We start from the raw sequence: 22,263 nt of genomic DNA on the forward strand, positions 1-22,263 counted from the left end.
TAGTGCAATCTCTTTGCACCGTAAGATTTTATTTATGGAGATAGTGAGAAGGTTATGTTGTAGAGTGATGTACTCAAGTTAGGAGTTTTATTTTCTTGAGAAAGGCCTATTGCAAATATTACTTTAGTTCTGTATTTCATCTAGAAAAGAAGAAAATCTAAGCTTTATTGAATTAGACTTTGAGCTTTTAAAAATACACAGCATTTTTTTATTCTCAATTGTTCTTACAAGTTATGGAAAGAAATTACGAATGACAGGAAGCTCTTTGCAGTTGCTTCCTGTCCCTCAGTGATACTAAAATGCTTAATTTGTCACATTATGTTCTCACAGATGACTGCAATCTGTAAATGGCATTAAAAGAGTTTTGCTGTATGAATAGTCTGAAGGAGGCTCAAAGCAAGTTGTTGTGGCTAGCGCATATGTAATTATCAGCGTACTGTCCTGTTTTCAGATTTTTGTTCTTTATTTTGATGTTTTTAGCTGCATCACACAAATGAGGCCTGGGTTCTGTTGAGTAGTTACAGCTGTGGTTTATATTCAGAATTTTTAAAAAACTTATTCAGGCTTCAATTTTCTAAAAGAATTCAGACATTCCTGCTGATAGTGAAATATATATAGGTTGATGACACTTTTGAATTCCCATTCTCATGGTTTCTTCTGTTCTTCTGTATACAACAGAAAATGTAAGGACAGATCATTGTCACTTTATGTAATGCATGTTCTTTTATTAGGTGATATAAGCATATGCTGAAATAGGAAAGGCTTACTGTATTAAAGTTTCTGTGAAATGCTGTTACAACTTGACCAACACAGGTGAATCCTCAAAAGAAATGGGAAGAACGTTTTACAGAAGGAAATTTTTCTTACATGGCCATTGTTCCGGTTTTCCCCCAACACACACTTTTTTTTGCCAGAGAATTATGCAAAAATTCAGGATCCTACTGCAGGTTGATTTAGCAAAACTGATGATGGAACTAAATATTTAATAAAATCCTATTTTACCTATAAAGAGTACAGAGTAGATGTACAACATATTCTTAAAACATGGTAAGAATCAAACATTTTCTTTTCTCATATTTCTAAGCCTCCTTGTAACCAACACTCAGTTGACAACCATGCTGTAGTGTGCTTGGTAGTTCATTACTTTCTGATCTCTTTCCCTTTTTTCCATAGGTACAAAGACTTGACAAAATGATACCTCATATGATTCCTCTACTCACAAGTGTTTTGTATGTGTCATTTGTGGAAAGATGGTGTTATTTTAGCCAGCTGGTCTCATTTAGCTTCCCCTAAACTTAAATGCTTTTCAATTTATTTCAAGCCTAGGGCTAGGTGTTTCATCTGTGTGCTTTAACGGAAGCCATTCAAGTATTCCTGAACTATATGGATACAGCTTTTGAATGTTGACAGAGCACTGGAACAGGTTGCCCAGAGAGGTTGTGGAGTCTCCTTCTCTGGAGATATTCAAAACGTGCCTGGATGCAATCCTGTGCAATGTGCTCTAGGTGACCCTGCTTGAGCAGGGGGATTGGACTAGATGATCTCCAGAGGTCCCTTCCAACCTCAGCGATTCTGTGTGATTCTGTTAATTAACTGTGTTTTTTCTTTTTTGTTCAATTACTAAAATGGTTATCTAGGAAGGGTAAGGGATGTGCCTTAGAAGACATGAATACCAAAGGCAGAGAGATGGATCTGGCTTGAAAACAAAAATACAAAACTTAGTTTTGATCCCAAAAGATAATCTTACTGGAGGCATTAAATGGAGTTGGAGAGGAAGGAGGGAAGCTAATACACCAATAACTTATGGGGAAGGTAGATTTTTGCAGCTATAGGGAGGTGCAGTACTTGAGAGGAAGTGAGTAAGATCTAAATTACAGTTTGAGCTCAGGGGCTAGGAACGTAACATAAGATCTCAGCAATGTCGTGTAGTTCAGAATTGCAGGATTTCAAGGGCAAGGAAGGGGGGAATGTGCTCAAAAGAAAAGAAGGAGTTCAGTTCACTTTCTTTTATGAATTAACAGCTACTGCATATATGCAGCAGAATCCAGAGTCTTCAGAAAACTCTCAAGGAAATGGTAGAGACTTTGAACAAATAAATTTTGTACTGAAAGAAGCAAAATTACTGCTATAAAGAAAACTAAAACTATGCTGGCATACTGAGTCTGAAAATTAAAAAGAGGATGAGATAAACCTGCAATTTGTTTTTTGTATGAAACGGGCAGAATTGAGGTACCTCAGTACAAGAGAGTAACTAGAAAATTTTGATAAGTTTTCTGGTGGTGGTGGGGGGAGGCCTAAGTAAGTTTTAGCTTGGCTACTGTACATGTCCAGATCTGCTGTTGTCTTGGCTGAGTTAGGTTTTATCCTCTGGTTTAAGGCAGCTTCTGTGGAGCCAGCGTTCCCAATGTGATCTGAATGTGCCAAATGCACACACACAGGATGGGGATCATTAGTGATCATTAGTAATAGCTGTTTTTATTCAAAAACAGGGCAGGAGGAGGAAGAGGTATCATGCTTCCCTTTGCATGATACTCCCTTGATTAGAGACCTGATGTGGAATGCACTTCACCAGTTTTAAGCACCTAGCCTGTGCCTATAGCTTAGATGCCCAGCAAACTAGGTTGCCTAAAGTGCCCAAATTCCCTGTGTGGTTGATGGGAGAAGTGATTTGGAAGGCCTCCAAGGAAGAGCTGCAGTGCCCTCTGCTTGTTCCCTGGGGCAGCCAGCTGGGCACCCCAGCTCTCGGGGAGCCGGGGCTCCCTTAAAGGCTGCTGGAGAGAAGTGGGGGGAGGTAGGCTGTGGTGCTGCATGGTCGAGTCAAACCTAAACGCACAGAAGGGGCAGACAGTTGCAAATAGTGTGGTAAGAAAAGACAAAATAGGGTGTCAGGTAAATTTCCTGAAGATTAATTGAGCTTGTGCTTGCTGCATACTGATATAAAGGGATTTGGATTAAAAAGTGTCTTTTCTGAGGCTATTCATCTCTTGGGGTGGGAAGAGGAGAGCTGATTTATTCTGGATTGGTAATGCTGAGAATACCTCCTGGGTTGAAACAGGGGACTCCCTCCCTCTGGAGGAGGTAAATTTCCTGGATGTTTAATGGCTGCTGAATACTCCCACCTGTGTCCCGGATGGGTGGTGTGAATGGCAGTGCAAATCAACTTGTCTCTATTTGAACCATGGTTTCTGTGCCCTTTACTCATGTTCTTTCCTTTTGCTTGCTGAGCATATAATACTATCAATCATGTTTAAACAAGAAAACATGGTGCAGAATGATTAAGCCTTGGCTATCTAATGTGAACAAACAACATGCAAGACTTAACTAGATGAAGATGGACTAAGGTTTCTTCCCCCCACACACACACACTCAGTGTTTTATAAAGTCCTGTATTTGTTTCAATGGGAATTTTGAGGAAATTTTGAAGTTAGGCTCAAAGTACTGAGTGTCTTATACTAATGCTGGATGAAATTTCCATTTCTCTTTTTTGTTTTCTATCCTCTTGTTAATTTTTCAGTTATAGGGGCCTGCAATAAGGTGCCATTGGTCTTTCTCTTGTAGACAGAAGCTGTTGCCCTGGATGCACCATTTCTTCTCCCCTCTGCCTGAGGAGAAGCACCTGTGGTAGAGCTGGCTGATTTCTTTGAAATACCACTCCACAGGGTTAGAAGGCACATAGCCAGCCTGTGTACCTGGCTGATTTAGATCATACAATGAAGCAAAGTTATAAAAAGATATGTAAGGCTGGAGCAAGATGGGAAAAAGAAAGCTGAGTTGTTGCCAATGGGAAGGCAGGAGACTCTTCTAACTCTTGGAGAAGAGAAGACAGGAGAAATCCCAAACTGGTAGTGTTGATGTACAGCTGGAAGTGGAAGATGGTGGAAGATACACGAGTAAGGTTTGAAAACCATCTGTGCTGTAAAGGTGAGTATGTTTGGAGTTATTTGGTGGGGAGTGGGTTGGTGGTATGTTTTGCTGGTGAGTTTAGAAAAGACCTCTTATACCAAGCTGCCTGTGAAACAGAACTTGCTCCAGACCTTGTGGGATGCCCATCAAGTGGGTCGCACTTGGCTATCTCTTTCTGGAAATGCGGTCTGGCTTTCTTAGTCTTCATCTGTGTATAGTCTTTGCAGAAAATTGCATGTTAACTGAAGTAGCTTTTCTTTAAATTGTATCTATGCAACCCCTAGCGCCACAGAAATGTAATGGCATCAAGTTTTGCTATTGCTATAGCTTAGCTGACTTCCACGAAGGGGGTTATGTTGGCAAATACATTTTTCTGTCAGCGTAACTTCTTACTTTACATGTGTAAACCTCTGATCCCCCCCTCCCAGTTCCCTTGTTAGCTATCTCTTCCTTGCTTATTTTCAGTCAGTCTTTCTAGTCCTATTCCTTCTGGGCAGGTGATTTGCCAAGCATGTAGCAGTGGTGGACAGGAGGCACTCGCGCTTGTATGGATTGTGTTGAAGTTACTGAAATGGTGGCCGGTGCACAGGGAACAGAGCGCGTTTGTTTTGGTAAACTTTCTGTAGCTGATGTGATAGAGGTTTGGTAAGAAATGAAGCACAGTTTCCCTAGCAGTAGCTATCGTAAGTAGGCACAGCAGTGAAGACAGAGTTCAAGGTGCTGCTTTGACATCTAGACCTGCTCCAAAATACTGGTACAAGGGCTACCTTACCTGTGAGTGATATGAAGATATAAACTTTGCTCTCTCTCTCTTTTTCTTTTTTTTTAAGGTGCTTTTTTAAGATTGAAATGACTTCTTGGTAAAATGGTGAATAGTATCTGGATTCTTTTTTTTTTTTTTTTTTTTTTTAGAGCTGCTATCTCCTTAGAGACATAGTAGGACAGTGACTATCCCTTGGTGTATGTACCCTAGAGCACCATTTTGTGGCTGAGGTACATTACAGAGTCCAAGCTAATAAGCTCAGATGATACTTGCTAGTACTGATGGCAGAAGAGCAAGCAGGGAGAGGAGGCAGCAGTGGGAGCATGAAAAACTTGCAGAAACTTGGGAGGAAGAGGAACATGCTGTGAGAAATGCTAGTGATAGTAAAGGCAGCAGCCTGAGAGAAAGACTGTGTCATACTGTCCTGAAAATTAGCTATCTGAATGCCCTTACCTTAAGTACCTTCAGGTCTGTGGTTCACTCTAAATGCATATGGGACCACTAGAATAGGTCTCTTTTCTTTTTCTTTCTTTCTTTTTTTAGTGTAGTGCTTTCATTTCCTGTTTTTTCTCGAACTACCTTCAGTGTGCATCACTATTACCTGGGTTCCTAGCTGGATATATATAGTGTGGTTTTTGCATTAAATAAGATAATCTTTTGACATACTAGAAGATGTGAAATAAGATATGGCTTATATGAAGAGATGGCTCATATGAAAATAGTTAATACTTTAATTAGTGACCTTCAGTATTTTGATATATAGTCAAAACAGTTACCCTTTAAAAGCAGCAGATTTAGGAGAGTAAGTATTTTCCAATGCTTGTTTTCCAAAGATTCTATATAAGTGTGTATGTATACCTGTACATATGTACTGTATGTAGATACATGTGCGCGTGCACAGGGATGGACCTGACAGTTTCTCTCAGCTCAGCTGAAATCTGCGTTTACTGGCAGCAGAGGGAGCCATTGAAGCTTTTATTGATTATTCAACAAAGTGGTTTTTTTTCCTTTGGTAGGGGGGAAGTAACTAGCACTAATCTAGCGCTAATAGCACTAATCTAATCAGAGGTAGCTCAAGGTTTCTCTGCAACTGGCTTTTGCTCGCCTATGGCTGAGTGTCCTGTGCCTCGGAAAAGGAAATGTAGGGGCAAAGATGCAGGCAGCCCCGCCAGGAGCAGCGGCCCTTGCCCCGCGCTGTCTCCTCCTCCTCCTCCGGAGCCGAGCCGAGCCGAGCCGAGCCGGTGGCAGAGCGCAGAGCGGGGCCCAGGCCCAGGCCCAGGCCCAGGCCGAGCCCGGCAGCCCCCCGTCTGCGCCTCGGCGCTCCGCTCCCCTGGGCCGCTTTCTATTCGCCGCTGCCCTGCACTTGGCCTTGCAAGTCCCTGCTGCAATTATTAAAAGGAACAAACGTAAACTTCTCCCTAAGCCAAATTTTTAATCAAAGAGGTGAGAACGAACAGGATCTGTGTGGCTCACGTCAAAACAATAGCTGCCTACATCGGTTGCTAATTAACATGAATGCGTGACTCTGGAAAAGTAATTCAGAATTAGGGTGGGATATGTGTATTATTTTTTTACAGCTTTTGATCATTTGTTTTGGATGTGATTACTGTCGGGCCTTTAGTATGATTCTTTTTCACAGGTGCTAACTAGATGTATTTCATGTGCAAGTCTGCATAAATAGATTAATCACTAAAAATTAATAGTAACCTAGATCAGACAGCAGCACTGTTCTGGCAAAGTATGCAGTATACTTTTAGATTAACCTCTGTTGCATTTTATCCACCAAACTGAATTTTTTTGGGTTGAAAATCTGTAGTATTCCCTCAGTTCTGGAGATAGCTTTTTCAGGAGAGACATGGGCATCTTGGGGGAAGCTTGCACTAGCTTTGATCGCAGCAAAGTCTTTTCATATAAATTCCAATATCTCGTATTGGAAATACTGAAAATTGCATGGAGAAACTAATCTGATAAATGTCCCTGTGATAATTTGATATCATCTTATTACTGAAAGAAGTCCTCAAATGAGAACTAGAGGAAAGTAAAGCTTTATTTGGAAAGTAACCATTAGGCACAAGAGATGGAAGCAACCTATGTTATTCATTCCAGGAGATTCTTAGCCAAATCTCCCTACTATGTGTCTTCAAATCCTTAAGTGTTTTTTAAATCTTACTCATACATTCATTTTGCTCCATGTACTCATAGTTGTATTGCTGTTGTCACTTTAACTTGCTCTGCTTTTGGGTAAGTCCAGGTGATTTACATGCTGTCTCTTGGTACAGCTCTAAGTGTTAAGAGCAGAGGAGAGCATATGTGGTCACATGTCCTTGAAAATCTGTGGCCCTCCGTGACATTAAGGTGAGTAGCTGAGGGTGTTGCCTTGCTCCTGCGCCGCTTCTGCACCCTCCTAAGAACCAAGCCAGCCCCCTGTGCAGTGTAAACAGCCGCGAGCTCAGCGAGCAAATAAATAAAACCACAGCCTTCATGTGACACAGTTTTATTGTGGGGTTGGTTCCGTAGTTTTTCTTAAGTCATCTACAGCCTGGCTTAATACCAGGAAGCTGTATTTCCTGAAGGACTTGTTTTGTTTGTTTTGCTATAGAATAAAAGGTTTTTCGGTTGGCAACATAGATTTGAATTGCGAAGTACAGCAAAAACCTGTTAAGTGTGGTGTAATCTATAGTCATTGCAATCAAGATTCAGAGCAGGGAGTGGTGTAACCTGTGTAGATCGTTTATGATGATGGTTGTGAACTGGCTGCTTGTGAATTGTACTTCAGCAAGCTGATTAAAAACACAATCAGGATAGCCATCACCTTCAGAGATTCACCAACAGAATTGTGCTCGCTGAATTAAATGGTGCGGGGGAATGCTGCTGTCCTCACGTTGAAGGAGGAAGAGATGGAGGGGTGAGGAAAGGGATTCAGACAGTCGGGCACTACCCAAGAGAAGTGGAGGACAAGCTATATAATAGAGATCTGTTGTGAAGTTGGATAAGCCATGTTAACAAAACTAAAATTGTATTTAACAATAAAAAAATAAAAAGAATTAAGCTGTTAAATCATAACTGCTTACATTAAAGCACAACATTTCTGTAAGCTACTATACAAACTGGGAAGCACATCCAGCTTTTTTTTTTTTTTTTTTTTTTTTTTTTTTTTTTTTTTTTTTTTTTAGAATTTCAGCAGCTCATAGGTTGAAACGGAAAAAGTGAAAAAGTCACTAAGCACCTGGGACAGAGTTCGCTGAAGTGCTGAATCGGGAGTACTCTCATCTGTGGCTGCAGAATGAATATTACTTTCTTCAGTTTATCCAACCAGTTCAATTCAAAGATTGCCTGATTTTAAGTTTGGGAAATGAATGTGAGGGCTCAAAATGAGGAAAAGTTTTAAAACAAACCTCCTAAACTGCCAAGGGAAATTTCTCATGGGGAAAGAGTCCCTAGATTGAGTTGTTTGTCTGCATATGTGAGAGTGTGAAATTTGGAAAGCCTGGCCAGGGACGGAGCTGAGGAGTCTTCATTTCGTGATGGTAGAAAAAAGAAATTCTTTGCCAAGGGCACTTCTTATTGGAAAATTCAATAAAAAACTCTTAGTCTGCTTCAACAAAAACTCTTAAACTTTGAGATGAAGACATTCTAAAATCTAGAAGCAAACAGTGCCTGAAACAGTTTTGTTGGTAATACTTCCTTTAAAAATGGATTAGTTTTTAATGTAGACTATGACTTTGTTAAATTTGCTTTCTTATGTATTGAGCATGTTAAAGACGTTTTAATACATTTAATTTTGAAGTGCTGCTCTTGCGCAATTTAGATGGATTCCAATATCATCTACATGCAAGGGGAGACATTACAGTTCAAGATAAATAATCTATTAAGATTCATCATTTCAACTTAATTAAAATATACAACTTAAGCATTTGAATAAACTTATAAAATATCATATGCACATGCTTTAATAAATGTTGATATATTCTGTTCTCATTTAACCAAATGTGATATATCAGCAGGGATTAATCTTATGGAAAATTAAATTGCATTTAAGAAATTAAAACTACAAATACAACACAAGGTCAAAATTAATTTTGTTTATATTAAAATCAGCATTTCTTGTTTCATGATTTAAATGATGATAAAAATTGGTATTTTTAGGTTACTTTAAAGCAATCAGCTCTGAAGGATCCTTTAGAAAGTAATAGACTTTACTGAATTTTTATTTTTAATGAGAAGTCTCCATAGCAACATTTGCCTGGCTGATTGCCTTTGTTTCTTTAAAAGAGAAAAAAAAATCTGTGTGGAATTTATCTATTTCCAAGTTCCAACTTCTTGTTATGCTTTTGTTTGCTAGACTAAACAATTCTGTAACATCAGATTTCAGTTTCTGCTATTGCTCTGTAAACAAAGTTGCCCAGTAACATTCTTTCTAAGACCTAAATCAGTTAACTTGAGTCTTGTGGACTGGGCTGCTTGTTTGCTTTCCATTACTGTTGACATATCTGTAATCTCTGCAGTGGTCTGAAAATTTTTTCATAATAATCCAGTGGTGATCCACTGTCAAATGAGAAACTAATATTTTTACACCTACTCAATATTTCATTGTTTATGTACTGAAAGGCTACAATATCCTTGTAAGCTGTATCATTAGCTTCAGAGGATAATCAGTAAAACCTGAGCTTCCAAGATACAAAGTCTTTCTTAGAACTTCTGCCATTTATAATAGTTTTCCATCCTGTTATCTGTTCTTTATTACTACATGTATGTCTTTACGCTTAGCTGGATAGAAATACATCAAATATAGAAACATTAAAAATAGATGTTTTGGGCAGCCAGCTCACTCATGTTAATTCCTTTTGTATCAAAGGAAAACCAAAATATTTAGGCTTCACTTTATGTGAAGAAACAGCTAAGAATTCTTGACACTGTCTCTTTCAGCTGTGAAATGGTGGAACAGAAGGGGAATGAAGCTGTGTGGAAAGCTGCATGAGGAGGTTAAGAAAAGTCTGAATGTTGGAGACGCCTCATTCGATTTATGGAAGTGCTCTCTGTATCCTGCAGATTTGAGGTATGCAGATGCCTGATTTATTTTCTTGTTGCTAAGAGAAGCACTGACCAGTTATTTTCTACACAATGAATGTACTTATTTTACATTCTATTTTGACTTTTTTGTAATGGGAACTTGGTTTGCAATAAATGTGATGTTTATGGCCCAGCACGGGATTTAAGTCCAGGGCCCTGGGATTATGGGCCATACCATACAACAGGTTCGTTACAACCATACAAGAGCTGCCTGGTTTGAGGTGCCAAGGGAGCGTGTTTGTTTTTAACATCCCATGCAAAGAGGTGCAGGCCTACAGCGTGTTTTAATTCTCAGCAAGCAAGACCAAAATATGCTTTAATCTGCAACAAAAGCTTAGGTTGGAGGTTACAAAAAAAAAAAAATCGAATCAAGAGGATATTGAAAAGTTGGACGGATTTCCTAGGGTGTTTGTGGCATTTCTTTCTTCAGCATTTTTAACTTAGATCTTTTCTCATAATCTGTTGCGCTGGGCGCACTCTCAGCCAGGGCCTGTCCCAGCGCCCTGCCAGGGAGCTGGGCGGCCGGCAGCTGCGGCCCTGGGCATTGGGCACTGCTGCAGGGCTGGGGTCAACCTTGCTTGAGACAGCAAGGGACAGCAAGGCTGTATTTGCATAGGGCTTTAGTTTCACAATATAACAGCAGACATGCTATTTCCCATCACAGCCATAACTAGTAATACGTAACGTGCAAATAGTCTCCCAGTGTGGTTCAATATTATAGTAATGTTTGATACATGCACATGCGTGTATAAAATTTATATGCACCTATGAAAAAGCTTCGAAGTGCAGTGCTAAATGTTACTACTTAAAACTGCTTCTCAGCTTTGCAGGTCTCTTTGGAATTTGCATCGTGATTTGCTGCTAATGCATTTTTACAAGTGACGAAACAGTTGCACGTATAACTTGCACTGAAAAGGGAAGAAGGTGCTAGAGAAAGAATGAACACTACTATGATATTTTTAAAACACATAAAACTTTATTTTACAGATACAATATGGTGACTGATCTTTAGCTGTGTTTAGTTGTCTTGAAGCTGAAACTTTAGTTTTTAAATCACTTTAGGAATATCATTAACACTTTGAGAAATGGAAATCTTGATTGGCTTTGCAGTATTTGGAAGAAAAAGGGGAATCTGTATTTAAACAAAAATATTTTAAATATCTACACATTGCTTAAAAACCCTACCTCTTAATATTCTTATCTTTAGATAAGATTATGTTACTGATTAGACTAGGATTCAGCATTTACTGTTGGCAAATATATAGTTGGTGCTTTTCGTATATCTAACAAAGGATAAATTTTACAATATTTCTTTTATGTAACTGTTACATAATCAGAAAATGAATAAAGTACAAAAGCCACGAGATGATCTTTCATATGTTTAAATTAGTTTTAATAAGAGTTTATAATAGACTCAGAAACCACAAAATTTCAAAATAAAATTTCAAGCACTTTCTATTTCAGCCATTAAGATCCAACTTTTGATGACATGACAGCACCAAGTCGGTCTCTGTATCTCCTTTGCTTCCCACAAGAAATCTAACAAGACCAGGTTTAACATACTAGTGTGAATATCAGAGAAAGAGTAAACACTCCAAAATACAGGCTTGACATTTTCAAGTCTTTTGCTTTACTCAACTAGAAAGCGCGATCCCTTTCCTGCTTTATGTTTAGGGACTGCGGTGGAGTCAGAGCGGGGACCACACTGGCTCTCACTGTTTGTGTATAAACAGAATGTATCTCGCCGGGGACATTATGAGACACAACCTGTTTGCAAACTGTAGTGTTAAGACAAGTGAACTGTGCTGCAAAACTTAGGAGAGTTGAGAGGTTCGCAGGCTGCAGTTTCACAACAATCTGAGTCTACTTATCCAGCAGGATTGAGTTTGGACCAACTCCCCAGCACCTCTGACACTGCATGTGCCATTTTTGTGAGCTACTTCAGCTCATTAAACCAGCAGAAAATTATTCACTTTTGAATTGGGTTAAGCTTCTGCCCTTTTAATCAACTGAAGCAGGTCACTGGGGGTTCAGAAAAGGTCTAGGGTGGGTGTAAGGGAAGAGATGAGGTTGTTATCCTGCCCCCAGCTGCACGTGCACAGATTCAGGCTTAAACGGATGGAACTGTAACCACAGTGGAATGCAAGTCAAGCTGCCTTCCTTATTTTGTACTTTATTAGACCATACAACTTTGCATCAGTTTTGTGTTAACATCATGAAAATCTGTGGTTTCTAACTCCATGGTTTCTATAGTTCTGTTTTAAATAATGGAAGCTTTTTGAACCTGAAACATACAGTGTTCACAGATCCTCCTGAGCTCAGACCTGAAGGAAATGTTTGCATGAGCCCAGGTGAGGTGGGCATACAGCAGAATATCCTGTGCAAACAAATGATATTTTGCCCTCCTGGCTGGCCCCACAGAGAAGGATCTTATTATTACCATTAGCCAAGGGAGCTATTCTGTACCTTAGGCAGTAGAAATTAAAGGGCCATATTTTAACAGCAAAAGGGACAGAGTCCCAATTCCTTTTATTTGTGCTATTCATAACAGTGGTCCATGTGTACAGCACATGCATTCATCTAGATCCAGAATAAGATCATCAGTGTATTAGAAAGAAACCTTCGTCTAGTACTCATTGTCATCTTCCAGATCTTCCCCTGCGGTTGCAGCTTCCAGTGCAGCCAGAGCTGCTGCCACTTCTGTGTCTTCCTCCTCAATTTCTCCATTGATATCTCTGTGGTCAGGGTGTGTGGGTGCCTGTGCTGCTTTGGTAAGGGTTTTGGCAGTGATACCGTCGGGAATGTCCTCACTCAGATTTACAGAGTAAGTTTTAAAAGGTTCAGTACTGCTTTCCTTCGTATGCAAAGGAGGAGTTAAATAAAGGTCCTGGTCTTGTTTTGCTGAAGGCCTGGTGTTTTGATCTGAATGTGCATAATTGATTGAAAAGCTATCTTTTTCAATATAGTTCCTGGTCTGGCTGCCATTTTGGGGATAATCTACATCTGGCAATTGTATGGCATTATTTTGTGTTTCCAGTATGGCACTTCCTATAAGAGAGGTGTTTTCCCCTGCCAAGTGGGAGTTCCCATCTTGAATACTATTTGGCTCTTTACAGGCTGACTTGCTGTGACTGCCTGCTTCTAGGTCAAATTTTTGACCAGACTCATTTGGTTTGGTGTAGAAGTCTTTGGTGCTGACTGAAGAAGACTCTGCTGACAAGCTGAAGGTTCCCTGTTTGCTGGCTTCCTTCATTGGGCTTATGTTGGGATTGAGACTGGGGTGTGCTCCAGCGCAGGAGTTGCCACCGTTGACTGCAACATCAAGCTTTGCAACACACTTTCCAAGGCCGTCCTCTTGAAAAGCATTTCCTCTGTGGTTCCAGAGAGTTTCTTTTGTACTGTTTACCTGATTTTTATTTTCTGTTCTCTTTAACTCATCCTTCTGGAGTTCATTTTTGTGTTCTTGAATTTCACTATTCTGTTTGAATTTGAATTTATTGCTGTCTTGCTCATTTTGTTTGTAGCTGTTCACTTTGTGAGTGTATCCAGGTGATTGTGCTTCTTCTGGATCAAAAATATAGCTGGTGTAGGGAAAATTTATAAAGGAAATGTTAATTATACTGTTAAATAGTAGAATACAAAAAAAGATTATGCTTAACTTTTAAGCTGGTGATTTTGAGGAACTCGTGCCACTAAGCTTTACCTGGGGTCCTTTGATGTGAATGCAATGATGAACTGTGCTGTAGTCTGCAGTTTCCTGGGGGAGACAGTAACTAACCCCTGGAGTGAGATTCACCAGGAGCATAGAGAGATGTCAGCTAGTTGTTCCATGTTTCCAGCTTTATTTTTTATTTCCTCTTGAGGTTAGATTAGCCAATAAGTAGTCATCATACAGACTGTTTATTTAATATGTCCTCATGTAACTGCCAAAATCTCTCTCTCTCTCTCTTTTCTTTTTTTTTTTTCCTGGTATCCTTCCTCTCAAGTCTTGTCTCTTTGTCCTTTTCTTTTTGTATTTTTGTACTCTCCTCTTTCCTATTTTACTCTGTTTTTCTCCCCCTCCTAATTTTTTCTTGACTTATTTTTTTTTCAAAGCCTCTCTTTCTTCTTTCTCTTTCTCCTCTTTCATACCACCAGCTTTCTTTCCTGCTTCCTTACCTGTTTTAGAGATGTGATCAGGAGCAATCATCAAGTGGGGCTGAAGTGTTGTCTTTCTAGAACTGGCAAACTTCTACTGAGAGAGACTTTTAATGTGAGAGTTCTTCTTACAATTAACTACATTTAAAAGCTACGGAAGCAAGGATCTGCAGCTCATTTTCAGTGTTTAGGGGAGAGGGAGGATCTGATAAAGTCTATTCTTCTCACTACTAACTGAGAAAAAAACTTTGTTAAAGATGAATTTTGAATGTCGCACACCTTTTCTGTGGGTTAGGAAATACAGAAATGAACCTTGATTACAATAAATCAAAAGAATGTTCATAGGAAATCAGAATACCTGTACTCTGACATGACTTTATAAAAATTGTAAATTTTTGGCTTAATTCCAAGCTGGTAAATAGTCTTAAATTAAGCAATAAATATAGAGGAGCACAGACGTATGTTTTAGTGCTTTTCTTTTTTCGGTCTAAATGTTTTTTGTTCTGTTGTACCTTTTTATCATTTTGCAGCACCTGCACCCCATCTGGATTTTCTTTAATCTGAAAAGAGAGGGAAAGCAAGGGAGAGGGGAAATGAGTGAAGCATTATGAAATTAATGCATGGGCAATTGCATTGAAAATGATGCTCATGTTTAGAAGGGTTTTATTGGTTAAAAAGAGATGCCTACACAAGAGTGATCTAGTGCAGTACAGTTCAAGGTCTTTCTAGGTTCCTATCTTGCATTAACAATAGCCTTTGAATGACGTCTGGGGAAGAAGTTAAGGTTTTAAGCATGTAGTGGTGTTCTCCCACAGTATTTTCCTAGCCTCCAGCAACTTTGTGGCTTGGAGCATCCTAAGTCAGGGAGTAGTGTTTCTGTATTTGGTATCCATTGACTTCTCTTCCATGAATTTATCTACTTGATTTCTGAACTCAGTTAAGCTGTTAGTATCCATAACATCCTGTAGTGAGTTTCACAGCTCAGCCTTGCACTGTGTGAAGAACCACCTGTTTTTGTTTGATATGATCCTGTTTCCTACTAGCAGTATTTCATGCCTTCTAGTTCTTGTATTAGTGAGCATTTCTTCCTATTGTCACTCTATTACATGTTCTGTACTCCCCCCTCAGTTATGTTTTTTGGCCTGAAGAATCCTGGTCTTTTTAAATATTACCCATCTGTCATGCCTTTAGATGGTCCTTGTCATCTTTCTCTGGATCTTATCCACTTCTATGTCCTTCTTAAATGAGGGGTGGGAACTGCAAATGCAGTGTTTTCAAGATTTGGGGAACCATAGATTTATTCTTTCCTAATAACTCCTGCCCCAGTGCAGTTGGCTCTGTGACAGCTAACTGTGGTGACATTGCTCATAGGGCCATCCCTTTTTCCTCTGGTTAGACACAGACATATTGTTGGGATTGGTACTTTATTATGCACAGTGCAAGTGTTGCACCTGTATTTTACTGTAAATTCTTCAAAGTTTGACCAGAGCTATCAAAATGCTGTGTTTTACTACATGTCTGTATACTGCAAGATTTGTGTGTATGTGCATCATTGCCTGATTTAGTGAGATGCTAAGCACCACCTGTTATGTGGTTCATAACAATGAAGTCTTTTATTATGAGCAGAAACAGTTTGTTAATTTGGGTCCTTGAGAACTTTTATTTTCTGAACCTAAAGTGAAGAGACAGATCTGAACCTCCCAAATCCTTGAAAAAACCCTATTCTTCTTAATTTTATGAGTTGGGGCTATCTTAGCTCGTGTTAATGGAGCCAGGATGTGCTGTAAATCTTTTACCCGTTGTTATTCAGGCCTCTCTTTCTCAGTCTGTTCTACCACTTCTCATACTTTTGCTGCTGCCTAGGGACAGCAGTTCCCTTTGCAGTAAGACGGAAATTGATGATGCAAAGTCAGGGTATTTACTAGAGTGATTTATTCATGAAACACCAAAGGAAAATAGTATTGATTTATTCTTACCAGGTGTGGCCTGAACTGCGTGCCACTTGTGCTAGGAGAAATTACAATCAAAGCTCTATGCAGTACAGACTTATTATCCCACTTTTTTTCTCTAAATCTGACTTCTTCTGGTGTCAGCACTGAACATGATGCCTGATGTCAGGGCCCTTCAGTTGTAGAGCTTCTAAGGGGCTTGGAGCCATTTAGCAGCTGGCTTTAGCCAGGATACAGCTGCTTATAGCTATGCTCTTTGTCCTTGTCTGCACCTGAAGTGCTCTGGAGCAGAAACTTCTCTAAAGAGTGGCCAGCTGCTGTAGCTTGATGCCTGTCAGGAAGGCCTAAAAGCCAACTGCTTTGCTTCCTCTCTGTCTGGTGGTTCTTCTCTCCCTCCTTCAAAAGCATTCTCCCTTCTACACCTCTGCTTTTTTTTTTCTTAACCTAGAAAATGTGATAGCAGAAATTCTCAATTTTTCTTCTGGAGACTATGCAGTAATAACTGGTTGAAGTGGCCACATGTGCTGATCTTTCTTCTGCGTGGTTGCTCTGCAATGTAAAGAAATTTGGACAGGTTTGGCTAGATATGAGGCTTATTTGAGCTTCTTGTGTAGTCATCCTTGCCAGACAGAGAGGAATTTGTAATATAATTTGTTTTGATCTTTTTGAAGGCTGAATTAGCTATAGCCTTTCTTTAGATTAAGACTGATTTGAAGCAAGTTAAGTTAAGTCCTGTTTTAGTTTAACTGTCATCTTTAGTTTTAGCATAAACTTGCTTCTAAACTGGAAAGAAACAAAAACTGCTTAAAATTGACCAGTGGGTTAATTGATTCAACCTTCAAGTGCCTGTGGCTAGCAAGTTACTGTATGTTAGGCAAGCCACAATAACTGTTTGTGTCTCTGATCTCAATTCATGGGAAAGGCAACATAATTTGGTTTAGGTTCAGTCTCCTTCTTTAAAGACCTAGCTAAGCTACAGTAATTCTTGCTTGCCATAGGCTAGGAGTATGCAAATATTATTTAAGCTTTACTAAATAATGATAACTTCAATTGCAGTCAGTTGCCTTGTGAGCCCACTGAAATGTCCACAAAGCCTCTGGTTTGGCTTTAAAAGTTATAGTTCTGGTGAAACCACTCTAGGTTTGTATGTAGACCAGTTCTCAGAACAGATGCTGTTTCTAGCTGGGTGTAGACACTTCAGGTCAGACTGTTTCTGTTTAATCTTTTCTCTGACAAATTTTGTTCTGAGTGCTCATATCTGTGCTTCATAACATTTTTTTGGTTTAAAAAATCTTGCTCATAGGTTTTAACCATTGAGAAGTGCTAATTGCTTGCTCTCTTCCATTTGGTTGTAAAGAGGTTTGTGATCTTTGTAGAAAGCAATTATAAATGGAAATTACTGTTATTTTCATAAGGAGCACTTTCCTGTATGTTTTTTCTTTTTGTATGTACTGTCTGAATTGTCTCTGTGGTTACTGTATTAAGCTTTTTAGCTGATTAGTTACAATTGGATTTGTCCTCTGGCATGAATAAACTAATACTTTTGGAAAATATTTTATGCTGTATTATCTTATAAATTATTTCACATCCCTCAAGTAGGAATAGAGTTTTATGATGTCACTGTTAGATGACTGTTGTTTCTTGCCCTTCTCCCCCATGTTTGTAACACTTTCAAGCCGGGGTGGGAAAATAACTCTGGGGAACAAGTTGTTTTTACAGCATGAAAAAGCATGCTTTAATCCTACTTATTTTGTTTAGGTACTTTGCTCTAAAGACTTGTGTACTGTGTGATCTTCATGGTTCCATAAAAAAATAAGTAATATTAATAAACTCCTGTCTGGAGTTTGAAGCAAACATATGCTATGCAGACTCATTTCAAAAAAGGGAGGTGGAGGTTTAGAGGGTTGAAAAAATGGATAATGATGTTATCTGAGACTGAAGTTAGGAAGAGTAAGATGTTGCATTCTTTGTTGTTCAAACTTTTTTTTTCCTTTGTTATAAAATTTTATTCTGTTAAATATGCTATGCTGCTAAATTGTCTAGATATTGTCAGATTAACAACACATGACTTAGAATGCTGCTTTTCAGAACACTTTGGGGGCTATCTCCAAATACAGTCTGCCTGACTAAAGTAGCAATAAAATGCTTGACCTTAACATTTAGATCCTCCGAATTCAGGTCAACTGCTATTAAAGCTAAACATCATTCTTTTTCAATCATGAAATTCCTATAGGCCTGTAAATTTCTGTCATTGGTTATTACGTAGTCACTTAATTCTGGACATCAGCCCAACACCTGGCATTAAAGCTTTACTAAAATTCAAAGTATAGATTTTTGTTTTTCTGGACTTATACTGGAACACTTGGAGCGTTTGCAGGAAATGGAGTTGTCAGGAAAGAGGAATGTGGAAGTCCTAGGTTTAAAATGCTTAATTTTGAACTCTGGCTTTTCAACTTTGAGTAGCCACTGAATCTCCTAAAATGTGTCTGTGAGGTTGAGATTGTACCAGTTTCTATAAAATAATCAGATTCTTGGAGCATGAGAGAGAAGTAGGACAGCTTTGTGGTCTGCACATTCAGTGTCAGTGCTTGCATCAGTTAAAATATTTTGCTTTGATGAAGGAGATGGAAGAGACTCAGCTCTGTGTATAGTTCCCTCAGCCACTCCAGTAAACCTTTAGTTGATAGTGCGAAAGATGGTCTAGTTATAAGTTCCTTGCAATACATTAGAATGAGTGTTTGCAGAGATCAGTAAGCTCTGATATTACAAAAGAGTGACTCTTTCTCTTCCTTTGAAAGAAAAAGATATGGAAGGGCATCTATTTTAAAATTAGTTGGAAAAATGCCCCTATGGTTATTAAAGAGGTAGTCAGTGGATTTATTTTGAGGAGAGCAGAACAACAATCTCCTCAGCAAAATAAATGCTGGAAATGGGGAGGCTGAGGAGTGGATTCCCTGGTAAGAGAATGGAATGGGACTTTTCTTGAAGTGTGAGACCTTGCTGAGAACAACAAGAATGTATAGTGGCTGGCTCCAAAATGTAAATTTGCATTAAAAGCCACAGTGTGCTTTAAGAGAAGCCTACTTTGCTTTATCAGATTTGAGAAACACAATGTATCTAACTCTAAATTATGTAATAATAAAGTAGCTTGTACTGTCTATTTAAACTGTAGCTGTATTATGGATAAACAAGAAGACAAATGAAAGGCAACGTTATAAATAGGGAAGGTCAAACTTTTTTCAGTCAAGCAAAATGGTTTGACACTCTTGGAAGCTTGTGTGGAAACAGAAAAAGGCCAATCTCCTTTTTCTCTTGTTCTTGATGTTTTGGTTTCTCTTCGATCTTGATTTCTGGCCCCCTCCCATCCACCTGGTGTAGAAGCAGAAAGGTGAGGGGGCGACATATTTAAATGTTATTTTCAGTAAGTCCCAAATTGATTAATCCTGGCTGGGGAGTTTTGGTCTGAGTCATTTTTTTTAAAGCTGGTTGATTTCTGTCTCCCCCACGCTCTCATCCAAAACTGGTGCTTGCTGAGCTTTTGCTGTTTCTTTGGTTTCTCTCTCTCCTCCATCCTTTCCTGCTCTAGATTACAAAGTAAAGAGTCTTTTCCTATATATGTACTATCTGGGCTGCTAAGCCTGAATGCTGCATCTCCTGGTGGCCTGTGGTACCTCTTTCTGCTCATTTTTTCAAGTGGAGGCACCTTTCAGAGCAGACCTCGCCAGTGTGTGCCCTGTCAGTCTGCTGCGTTGTGCCCTCCTCCGTGAAGCCCGCCTGTCCGCAGGTGCCAGGCTGAGGTCCCGTCTTCTCGCGTGGACACAAACCCCGCTCTCCTCAGAATGGATTCTGCCTGCCTCACTGTTAACACAAGCACAAGCTACTTAGGTTTTCTTGCTACCCAGGTCTCATACAGGTGCCAAATGCTAACCAGCTAGGAGACGTTTACAGAAGCAAATGTGGGAAGAGAAAAGTGTCTGCAGAGAAGTACATAAGGACAGAATATAAAGAATTTGGGGTGGGAATAACCTTAGACAGCTCTTGCACTTGTCAGACCTCTCCTGCTGGGAGGTGCGGTTTGCCTTCTGTGCTGAGGAGGCACTCGCACCTCTCATAAAGATTTCAAAGGCTGTCCTCAGCATCTGCCAAGGTCTGAGAAAGATTCAGGTGTGCCTAACTGCAGGGGAGAAGCGCAGCGTATTATTGAGGGGTGGAGGCAGAGCAACAATTGATCTGGATGACAGGTAATGTAAAAGAAACATGGAAAGCCTGTGAGACAGATGGTAGAGCTGAGAAGACCCCAAATTAGAAATTTAGGGAAGAATTAAACATGCAGTAGAAAAACACCAACCTATGGCAGAGGGAGGAGAGGAAGAATAATAGGGAAAAGGTTGTAAAGGAAACAAGAAAAGGGATATAGCTTTATTAGCTATACAATATGCAGACTAATCACTACTGTTGGGTGAATACCATCCATAGAGTGTTTCACTTTGCCTCAAATACAAAGAACTCTTCAGAATCTGCTATTCCTGTACCCTGCTAATTATGCTGAGGCTGGACGTAATGAGTCTATTCCTTCCCCTGGCAAAGGGGGAGAGGGGGAAAAAAAAATCCTGAGCCCAGCATCCATCCTGCTAATCCATTGTGGAGACTGATACCCACTGGTGAAAGGCTGTGGAGCTGATGGATCAGTGTCTTCTGAAAACATTACTTTTTCACAAAATTCCAGATCTGTAGTACTGTGTCTGAAAGTTATAGTCCAATTTTGCTGGAACAGTCAAATTTAGCATATAGGTGACAGCCACACAACTGTGAAAAATTTTACCATGTAGACTGTCAGATCTTTTCCAGTGAGTCTCTGAATTCTTTGGCAACTCTTGTCTTAGCATAATTGTTATGGAGGCAACAATTTGATAACAAGTCTCAAGTCTGTGTTTAACTCTGCATTAAGACCGATACTTTTAAAGCTGAACTGAAATCTATCTACTTCCTTTTTTTAATGGATTCTTAGTCTGAAAATTTGTCAAAATAGGGCTTTAGGGAGCAAGTGAATTGTCATATATAATCTAACATAAATCAACTAACTTGAGGAAATACGATGATATACTCCCTTACAGAAACTATAAAAATCCGCCTCAGGGTTTTTTGTCTGTTTTTCTGTAGCTTAATTGACTTCAGACTCTTTGTTCACACTTTCCTAAGGTGTAATGCTTATGTGTCATTTTCATGCTTTAAACATCTTGCTGTCCAGCCCTGGTGAGACTAGCTAGCTGTGCAATCCCAGTGCAAGAATATGAGCTGCGGTTTGGCTCTGAGTCACAGTTCAGACCCTGCAGTCTACATTGCTCTGCAAGAGAAGGAAAATGTGCAAGTGTTTTTCCTGGTGCAGCTTGCTTTATCCTCCTGTTCTGAGGAAGACATGTGCTATGTTTGGGAACAAGGAGTGTCAGAGTGTTTGCCAGAAAGAGCCTTATGCTATCCTCCTGCCTAACGCAAGGTTATTGCCAAGGTTATAGCTGCCTGTCCTTCCCTTCATTACTCCTCCCCCTCAAATGTACTCTTTTCGTTTGCTTTACAAACAAAGCTGGGGAGCTGCTCAGGTCTACCTGCCAGTTTTATTCTCCACTGAGGCCTCATTTACCAGCTGATCTGTTTGCATGCATCTCCAGCCCAGCTAACTGCAAACATGAGAAAAGTTGACACAGAAGAGGGACCTATCAAAGACCATATAAACCTTCTTCAGCCGCAGTGTAATTACAGAGGTGACTTATGGGAGTTTAACCTCGGCTGTTTGACTCCTATTGCTACTCTGCTTGTTCATTTTCAAATCAGATCTCCTGTTTTTCACAGATAAATGTCATCATTGCATGAATATGAATACTCATTCTCACAGTCTTCACCTGTTGATAAGAATCTGTATGTATTTTTTGAAGATGATTCTGTATTAGAATTAAAAGTGAGGGAATTGTGCAACACAAGAGGCTGCACAGTTATATTTATGATAAGAACTTTCTGAAGAAGTATGATCAAAAATGCAATTTTTTCTTTTGCAGGAAGACATCATTCATAATTCCATTGCTCTGATATTTTACCATTTTTTCTAATAACACGAAGTACCCTTTATGGCTTATGTCTGCCAAAATCCCAGCTTTTTCTGAAAATTATTTGATTGCATTTCTTAAAACCATTTTACTCAGAAAAATTAAAATCTGAGTACTGTTGAATGACATGGCATATACTCACTGAGTATATGACCTGCTGTCATCCAAAGTTATCCCATTAATCTATGCTTAGAGGACCTTTTTAAATCTCTGACAAGCCGCCCCCCCCCCCCCCGATTTGTTCAGATTTCTCTTGAATACTCGTATCTTCATTATCACCCGTTAAGCTCTATCACAGGAAAAAGGAACTGCAACATTGCGGTTATCCCCAAATCTAACTTCC

At 39.4% G+C, this 22,263-nt stretch overlaps 1 protein-coding gene across 1 annotated transcript; it reads right to left on the reverse strand.

Annotated features, from left to right (window-relative positions):
* Positions 1-10,738: 10,738 nt before the first annotated feature.
* On the reverse strand, positions 10,739-14,245 carry C5H4orf19 (chromosome 5 C4orf19 homolog). The gene is made up of 3 exons (XM_013949447.2): positions 14,232-14,245; positions 13,440-13,493; positions 10,739-13,317 (listed from the first exon to the last, which is right to left on the reverse strand). Exons 1-3 carry the CDS (start codon positions 14,243-14,245, stop codon positions 12,363-12,365), a joined length of 1,023 nt encoding a protein of 340 aa, XP_013804901.2. The 3' UTR covers positions 10,739-12,362.
* Between the last annotated feature and the right edge of the window lie 8,018 nt (positions 14,246-22,263).

This window comes from Apteryx mantelli, chromosome 5 (genome assembly GCF_036417845.1).
Source record: "Apteryx mantelli isolate bAptMan1 chromosome 5, bAptMan1.hap1, whole genome shotgun sequence".
In the NCBI taxonomy this organism is placed as follows: Eukaryota; Metazoa; Chordata; class Aves; order Apterygiformes; family Apterygidae; genus Apteryx; species Apteryx mantelli.